The sequence below is a fragment of the Glandiceps talaboti genome, chromosome 10 (genome assembly GCF_964340395.1).
Source record: "Glandiceps talaboti chromosome 10, keGlaTala1.1, whole genome shotgun sequence".
NCBI lineage: Eukaryota > Metazoa > Hemichordata > Enteropneusta > Spengelidae > Glandiceps > Glandiceps talaboti.
The window spans coordinates 8015001-8025000 of NC_135558.1; the positions used below are offsets into that span (position 1 = coordinate 8015001).

The following is a 10000-nucleotide window of genomic DNA, read 5'->3' on the forward strand; positions in this document are numbered from 1 at the left end:
CAGTATCTAATCTGCCTTTTCTATCGAAAGTCCTAGAGAAAATTGTCGCACAGCAATTACATGATCATCTAACCAAGTTCGAGCTTTACACTAAGTGTCAAAGTGCATATCGGGCTAATCATAGTACCGAAACGGCCCTTTTACGAGTCCATAATGACATCATGGTGGCCTTAAATAATAAGAAGGATGTCGTTCTTATCATGTTGGATCTGTCAGCAGCTTTTGATACAATCGACCATAGCATTTTGTTAAATAGACTGGAGTTTCGTTTTGGTGTCACCGGGACAGCTCTAGCCTGGTTTAAATCCTATCTTCTCAATCGCCATCAACGTGTCAAAGTGACCTCTACAGCGTCTTCTACTTCGCATATAAAGTACGGTGTCCCACAAGGGTCAGTTCTAGGCCCGATCCTATTCACATTGTATACAGCTCCTTTAGAGGATGTCATCATCGGACATGGCCTTGACTACATGATGTATGCAGACGACTCAGAGATTTACACAATCTGCAATAAGCCAGCTGACATTCTACCTGATGTTGAAACGTGCATCGACGACATTCGCAGCTGGATGAGATCAAATATGTTAGTCCTCAACGATGACAAAACTGCTGAGGTGATCCAGTTCTCGTCACGGTTAAAAACCAATGTAGTAGAACTGACCAGCCTGAAAATTGGCGGGCTAGACATCGCACCCTCTACCTCAGTCCGTAATCTCGGTGTTACTCTCCGTAGGGACGGCTCCATGTCTGATCAGATTAGTCACATTTGCAAGAATGGTTACTTTTCGTTATACAAGATTGGAAAAATTCGCAAACTGTTAGACAAAGCCTGTACAGAGAAATTAATTCATGCATTTGTGACATCCCGACTCGATTACTGCAATGGTCTATTGTATGGAATTCCAAAATACCAGATAGATCGTCTGCAGTCACTCCAGAATGCTGCAGCCCGTCTTGTCAGTTGTACACGAAAATTCGACCACATTACTCCTGTACTATATGACTTGCATTGGCTCCCAGTTGAGGCTAGGATTAATTTCAAAATCCCACTGATCACTTTCAAGATAATCAATCACGTAGCACCATTATACCTGTCAGATTTAATTAGCATTTATGTTCCAACACGAAATCTTCGTTCCGCTGAAAAGCTACTCTTAGTCCAACCACGTGGCAATTTCAATAGATCTTATGGCCAGAGGGCTTTTTCAGTGTGCTCACCCTCTCTGTGGAATTCACTTCCATTTGAAATGAGAAATATAATGACTGTTGACATTTTTAAACGTAGTTTAAAGACATATCTTTTTAGACAACATTTTAAGTGATTGATTTTAACTTGTCAGTTTTTATACATTGTGAATTATTTTAATTGGCCAGTTTTAGACCTAGCCCCTTTTTGTGTGTTGTTATTTTCTTTACTTTATTGCAATCTTTTAAACTTCAGTCTGTACAACGCGCTGAGACGCATGTGTAGCGCGTTTACTTACAAGAAATAAAATAATAATAATAATAATGAGTTGATGAATGAATGAATGAATGAATGGATGAGTTGATGAATGAATGAATGAATGAATGGATGGATGAATGAATGAATGGATGAATGGATGGATGAATGAATGAATGAATGAATGAATAACAAAAGACAAACAGAACAAACGAACGAACAAACGAACAAACAAATAAACAGACAGACAAAACAAACAAACAAACAAACAAACAAACAAACAAACAAACAAACAAACAAAAAATCAAACAACCAACCAACCAAACAACCATAATAATTTCGTATACTTCCAATAGTTCTCTACTTTGGAATTTGCGTTTGAGTAACACACAAATGTATAATGTAATTCGGCCAGTAAAGCTGTAATTTCTCAATATAATGTATATATTTGTGTACCCGGAAAATGGTACTGTCATTTATTTATTTATTTAAAAAACACCTTCATTGCACGTTGAGAGACATCCTGACAAAAATCAATGGAAACTTCAAGTAAATGTAAATGATATGAATTATGGGTGTGAGTTGTAACCGACTGTTTACAAACTTTCACATGCTTGCCAGCAATCGTTATCATTATTATCATCAGAAACTTAAAAGTAGACTAGTAACAGGCGTGTTTTTCAGTTGCCGCAAAGTGGACTTGATGTTTTACGATAATGAATCACTGTAGTGGTTTTACGACGATGATCTGACATTTTTGGTGTCCTCTGTACACAATTCAAGTCCCCTGATGACTGAATGGTTCGAGTTTGAACTCTTCATGCCGGATATTTGTGAACTACGTTTTCAAAACTTACAGATGTATAGCATTACACCATAGACCGAGTGAGATTAATTCTTCCATTCCTAAAATCAAATCCATGTAAGCATAAACAATCATTTTAATATATATTTGATAATGACGTGAAACGTATACGATCCAAAAAAAATATGACGTAGCAGTATTCGTTGATCGGTGGAAGAAGCAGGAATTTTAACCACCATCGGTATGGTGTGCTGAAGAACGTCAACCCAGGGTAATTTCATAGGAAGGGAGCAGCAACCAGTTGCCCATTCACTTGGCGTACCTTTGTCAACTCTACCAATAATAGCATATTTCCATACCAAATGTCACGAAGTATCACAATGTTTGGTCCGTCATGACCTCACTACATAGCAACCACACAACAAAACCTCAGGCTTTGACAAAGGGCCACGATAGGTGAACTGAGGACAATGGCTATTGATCGACTAGAATTGACAACTATTGAGTTCCTTCATAAATGAAATAAAATAAACAAGAACAACAGCTTCAGCGTATATGACCTATGACCTACGATTTCATAATAATACCGGTTGCACCCCACTGTCGACTTTGGTTGTACATTAACCAACAGAGTGAATCCGACGAGGTGCTCTAGCCATTAACAATGGGCCATTATTGTTGGCATGGTGATATGTATATAAGTGGTGTATATATGAATACAAAGGCTGATAAGTCAAGCGAGACTATTTCAATAATAGAGACGTCATTTAAAACGTCGGAGTTTTGATCTGCTACCAGAGACAATGTATGTAGGATTACTATGTATGTGCGCTTACACATATTAACGTCTTACTGAACGATCTCGAACAAGTCTACTGTGTGATTTTAGTTTTTACTGTGGTCTTCGAGTGAAGAATTTCGGATAGTTTCTGACGAAAAAGCTGCTTTACCCACGGTGATAAACTCAAAGACGCCTATGTAAGTAAGATTGAACTAAAGTAAGTGCCACAAATGAACATTCATCGATATATGAAACACTCCCATTTTTCATGTGTTTTATTTTCATTTTAAAAAAATGCTACGAACTAGTTTTCAAAGACAGAAAATTCCGCTACCATAATTGTATGTAGTTTTGAACACAGTTCAAACACTCAAGAACAGTTTGCTACAGAATAAAACGACTTGAAGGAGAATAGAAGTACACTATACATGTAAGTTTGTCTACCGCGTAATTTTTTTTCCATAAACTGTGAATAGCTCCTGTAAAAGTGTGTGGGTATGTGAGTATGTATGTATGTATGTATGTATGTATGTATGTATGTATGTATGTATGTATGTATATATATGTGTGTGTGTGTGTGTGTGTGTGTGTGTGCGCGCGTGTGTGCGTACATTGTAAGTATGACAGAAAAAGTAACCCGAAAAGTTTCCTGTTAAAGACACACATTTTTTTCTTTATTTAAAAGACGGAAATATGTACCCAACCTTTAATGTGGTCCCATTGTCATGACGTGCATATTGTGACGGCGTCATCATCTATAAATACATCTTTAAAAGTTGAAATCTCGCGAATTCACGTGAGGCGAGAATTGAGGAAGGGGGAAACCCCAGTATGACCGCCTAATCTGACAATGAAAACACACACGGAATATTATATAAACCAATTCCCTGCCAATCTAATGTAGAGGATTTATATTTAAAAGAAAACTATAATTTTGATCTACCCTTTGTATGTTTTAAAAAGATATATTTAATGCTATAAACTTCAATTTTTCATTACAAGTTCTTCCGGGATCGATCATCATGTTTTTTCGTCGAATAAAAGAAAGTAGGCGTTGTTGTTTTTGTTGGGTGTTTAGTCAAAAACAACCTGTGAAATTCTAGCACTATATTTTTACAGTCATATTGTTTTTGTTGACAATGCGATAAGGACAAAATATGAAGAGCTATACACAATATTATATTGAGAAACCATTATATACGAGAATTCGAATCAAACCAACGTGCATTTTGAAAAAAACCCGCTAACCATTAATTGGGGCCGGACATTCAATTGTGACGCCGTGTTTAATTTTCCCCATAAAATGGTTCAATTTATAGTTTTGATCGGACAGCTATCACTGTTGACAAGTAAATTATTGTTACTATATAAGTTTGATTGAATATCGAATGTCAATTTACTCATACATTTTTAAAAAATTGATCGGCTGTTGAAATTCAGACTCCTAAGCCTAAAATTTTCCAGCCATTTTGTCACAACGCACGCTTTTTTACGACCTACTTTCCATTTCGACACCGAATAAACGATTCCCCCCCCCCCCTTTCTTACCTGCTTGGGTTAAGTTTGGGTTTCTTTTCGTCATCTATTAGGCTGGTTACCTGATAAAATCGAGAATATCCATCCATTTTACAATATGTACATGCAAAATCAGCCTGCGAAGTAACTGTGCGTAGTTATTTAATAGGTCGCCTCACATGATAGACTAAGACTTGATTCAAAAGTAGTCCCGGGTAGAATCCAAGTTTTCAATCAAGTTCTGGATCCGAGGATTGAAGTTTTAATATAAATTTTACATGTAGTTCTACTCTTTTTTTTATCGAACTTGACAACAAAAATTTATTGCTTTTACTAATGTTATTGAATCTCCCATACCTCGGATGGATATGATATGAATCATGAACCGTGAAGTATACCCAAGTAGCGATCGGATACATTAGGCCAAAAAAAGAAAGAAAGAAATGTTTCTGGTCATGTCTTTTTTCCAAAAACGGTGCGACGACGCGATTTTTTCCCCCCTCCCCTTCAATGTTAATATATATACATCACACACTATTCAGTGTTCACATATCACATATAGTGTTCAGTCAGTGATCATGGGCCTGGGCCCTGAAGAATTTTCTCTTTCTTCTGAGTCGTTTTGGTTTGGTTGCATAGCAACCACTGCCACGTTTTTTTTTCTAGCACCACCCATCAACAGTTGAAATGCATTCTGCACTGGTACTGGTCTCGACTCTTTCTGAACATCACCAGTTAAATTAAAGGTGATAAACTTTCCAAACTCGATGACCGCAGACATTGTCACTGATAATGGTATCGTTTGAAACTGGCCGGTGATTGACGTACTCACGCTACTTTCCACGGGAAAGTCAGCATACGCTGGCTCCAGTACAAATCTATCTCCAGTATTCAGAACACCCCTGCTCAAGTCATGGAACAGCCTTAGTAAGGTTACATTTGGCGATGCGTCGACAAGGCCAAAAGGCCTTAAAGATCTTTGACCCAAATGTAATCTGAACTGAGATTAACATGTCAATAGGTACGTGATGAATTAGGTCTGACAGCCATTTTGGGTAATACTTGTACCCTGCAATATTAAACATTCCCTAACACCCGTGCGCGATGTGTGTGCATTCATCTTGATGAGTGATGAACTGTGGGTAGAATATTATGAGAAAGGGGTATGAAGCCCGCCACCAGTGGCCATTTTCAATTTTTGAACAAGCTCAAAAAGCTAGCTTGCCGCCAGATCGGGAAAAAAAAGGAGTGACGCGCTGGTGTTGAAGTGACGCGCGCGCTGACCAGGAACATTTCTTTTCTTTTTTTTGGCCTTATGATTGGTTATTTTCCAAACCGTTTCTCTGTCGGCCGCTATGGTTTGTCAGCCATGTATAAATATTAAGCAGCCCAACATTCAATATTTTTAGTAGGAAAGGGTGGGTAATCTACTACTACTGTAGATTACGAGTACAAAGTTTCGGTCAGCGGAAGTAGTGTGTCATGTGGCTGGCAACATTACCAACCACCTGTTTTACGCGGATGACCTAGTACTGATATGTCATTCGGTTACAATTTTAAGCAAGTTGGGGATTTGTGAGCAGTACGTAGAGCAGCATGACGTTTTTTTTCACACCTGGTCCACAAAAACTGAATGTAAGAGCTTATATATATATCTACCACACATTATGGAAACCGGATTCTTAATATTTATTTGTACGGGAAACAGTTGAATTTTGTAACCGTTAGAATGTTACCTCATCGGGTACATGGCGTCTTCAACAGTACAGACGATTACGAAAAAAAACTATACTTATGCTTGGGTAAATTTTTAATGTTTGTAAATTTAGTCTTTGAAATGCAGACTTTTTAGAAGTCTATCTATACTGTGTATTATTTAAATGTTTAGTGTAACCACAGTACTAGCAAGATACTTTAAAAAGTGGCATGTCGACCCAATAAAGCAATGCGGATTGTTTTTGCCTTGTGAAGGCAGTCAACATTAGTAATTACCGGGTATGTGTGGTCAAAGACATTGGGAATTTTACGTCAATCCCGCGAAAGTTGCTGAATATTTGATAGACGTATTCTCGAGATACTAACATTTATGTGTACATGTTTTTGTCAATAACGCGTCTGGTACGTTAGTCAGTCGATTAGGCGTGATCGAATAAGTCAGTAACTCAGAGTCTGCGGTTTCGTTTCACCGACTATTAAACTGGCGATACCCATAACACTATAAAGTTAGACAATGTCACTCGTACACATCCTTTCTGGTTCTATTAGATCCATTGTCGTCGCACGTTAAAGGAATCGACTGGTGTCATATACACAGTATGACCTTCGTACTTTTGGTTATGTTCTATAGTGATCTAGCTAAAATATCTCCTGTTATGCTGGTTTCATTAGCATACCAACACATTTCGTCTGATACAGCAGCATAAATTCCTATCTTTACACTAAATATAAGGCTGAATGATGTCATACCATAGTACAACATGTATAAGAAACCAAGTCGTTATTGAAACAGACAATTGAGTGTATGAATTACCTTACATGACCTATGCACCTAATACCAGCAGTTGTTTAGGTATGATTTATCGTAGCATAGGGCGTTGTTATGGTAATTTCCCAGGTGCCAGAAAAGTAGTGACTTCAGAATGATTTCATTTCACCTGCCAGAGCGCGCTTTAACAAGGAAAACAGTGAACTATCTAGGCGCTATTCGCTGTTTATCGTCAGTGGAACTAAATCACAAGACTCGGTATATGTGTGTGGAGCATTTTACCCGAAATTTTAAGAACTTCACCAAGAGAGTAATGTGTTTCAATCGACATAATATATTACAACATTATGTTGTTTGAATAGTTGCTGTTGCATTATGACGTGTAAATAAGTGAACGTATGTCGCAGTTATGAACGACGGTGGTTTTGATGGAAAGAAAACCTGACTGATCTACAGGAAATTCATAACAGAAATTTGTACCAAACCTATAGGTTTAAAATTAAAATATGGTACGTACAGACTCTACAGAGAATGAGCTAGACTTTCAATGGAAGCAATATTAGTAAACGGCGTTCTGAGTCAACATTTCTTGTGGTATCTCTGGTCGATTTTAGTTGCAGGTGTCGTAAATCACAGTAAGTTTACATACAATATAAATTATACATTATATAGATACAGGGCTTGTGTCAAATTTCGGATCCTAACAGTGAACTTCTCAACGAATCCGATTAGAATAATTTACTAAACCATAAATTTATGCTGACCAATCTTATTCTCTATTTATTTACCACTTTTATTTAGGTCAACATCAAGTTCAAATCCTTGTAACTTCTAATCATCAACGAAATCATGGTTAGTTGTCAAGCATTAGTTGTGCAATCTGTCATTCATCACAAAAGGCCTATCTATGCAATTCCTACTGTAGGTTTGAAGGGAGGGGGGGGGGACTGTAATTCTGTTAACTGTCCTCTCAGACAACCCAACTAAGTTGTTAGTATTAAACTTGGAAAAAATAATTAGTAAAGATCTAACTTTGTACAATCCTGCTCTGACCAGATCTCTCTGGTTGTACATGATATCCCGAGCTCGAATGCTAGGCTGACAGAATAATTAATCAAAATGACTTCTATTGAATGTATGTTTGCAGTACGCATGTCTGTGACCCCAACATGCATGGTTAGGGACGATAGTGGAGAAAATCTGAGCTTTCATTTTCCTATTCATTACGGAAGAACACGAATTATTGAAATTTTGAGCTGGAATGTGATAATAAAGGATCTGATAATTAATAACAGACATAGTTTTTATGTTTCAGTCTAATTATTTTAATGCATATATATGGAAAGGCACGATAAAAAACGATGAAAGTTTACAGCGAAGATCCGTCATTCACAATATCCGCCATCTGATGGAAGTCTGGAGTTTGCCGACATATCGAATCAATTTGCTGCCTTGTGTCTCTTTTTCAACAAAATATCAGAGAGAATATCACAAGCAGTAATAGATGTTGACACCAATGAAAAATTTTGGAACTGTAGTTTTTGATTGCAACTCTGATTAATGACGAAATGTTAATGACGTCATTATAAACATACACGCATGCATGTCTGTGACACGATCGGGTCACATGCCGCATTATGGTGGAGCCCAGACCACTAACGAATATCATGTCAATCTCGTTTCCCCATTCAAAATTTGAAATTTTGAGCTAGAATATGATAAAAAATGATTTGATAATTAATAATGGACACAGTTTTTACGTTTTAGTCTAAACTGCCCTTTTCCTCGACACATCCACCATCTTGGAATTGAAGGGGTTTGCCGACATGCATCAACATATGAGATGATTTTGCTGTCTTGTATCTTTATTTCAAGAACACATCACTAAAAGTGAAGAGCATTGACACCAATGAATTTTTGGAAATGTAATTAACATGATGTTTTTGCTATCGAACCAGTTTTCGTCACGGTTATATGGGTGTGACATCGTGTCGTGTCCTGTAACACAGTGTAACTATCTGTGCCTTAACCAAGTACGTCCTATTCTAATGCGATGTTCGGCATCCATTCGAATGCTGTAATTATTGACCCAAAATGAATCCACATAGATCAAAAGACATGAAATACTTGAAGTACTAAATAGAATGTAATCAACCACCGCAAAACCACATCACATGCAGTCTTTGTAGACAAGGACACATCTGTGGTGGTACAGAAGGGTTACAGCGCAGTTGTGTGGTTTAAGGATATTTATGGATCAAAGCTACTATCGTAAGGTAATATATATTTGCAAATCTTTCTTACCTTACATCCTGCGATGTATATCTATTGGAAAGAGTGTTCATCATCTTAACAAACTGTGACGTTTGAAATTATGACGATGCTGTTCAAACGTACCAGGTACAAATGACGTGCTTCTTCAATAACAGAGCCTTCAGTAAGGGGTCAGGCTCGTCCGTGACGTAAAAAGTACTCGTAGCAATCTCTGGTTCCGTTTTTAAAGAAATGACTCCTTTTCTATACACGATTTTTCACATGAACAAACGTTTCAATAACAAGATTTATGGTGCTCTCAGAAGTAAAAGAGACATAGATCTGAGATTTACCATAAGCAAACTTTGAGTCAGCTGTTAACCTAACCCATCACATTAACAATGTTGCACAAGGATGTATCAACAAACCATATGTAATGATGGCAAAACATTTCAAATTGAGTTTACATAGTTCTTATACAGTCATTTTGATTTTATTTCTTGCAATTTGTCTGTATGGCAATCGATTTACATCAGCTCTACAGTTAGGAAATGTATGCAATTTACGGTTAAACAAATTTTGTAGCTTCTCTCTCCCCCTCTCCTCTATAAAATGTTAACACCCGCCAAATGAATCTCCATAATTATTTTATCCACCCCTTCTGTCACCTACACTGCAGTGGAGATGCAAAATTATATGGTACAATTATGCATCAAAATA

The 10000-nt window shown here is 37.3% G+C and overlaps 1 protein-coding gene across 1 annotated transcript in view; it reads left to right on the plus strand.

Moving 5' to 3' along the window:
* The first annotated feature begins 161 nt into the window (after window positions 1-161).
* Window positions 162-10000, plus strand: part of LOC144441344 (carboxypeptidase A4-like) — a 21749-nt gene continuing 11910 nt past the window's right edge. Inside the window, exon 1 of the mRNA XM_078130899.1 lies at window positions 162-956. Within this exon, the coding sequence (XP_077987025.1) occupies window positions 162-956 (795 nt within the window). The remainder of the gene's footprint in view (window positions 957-10000) is intronic.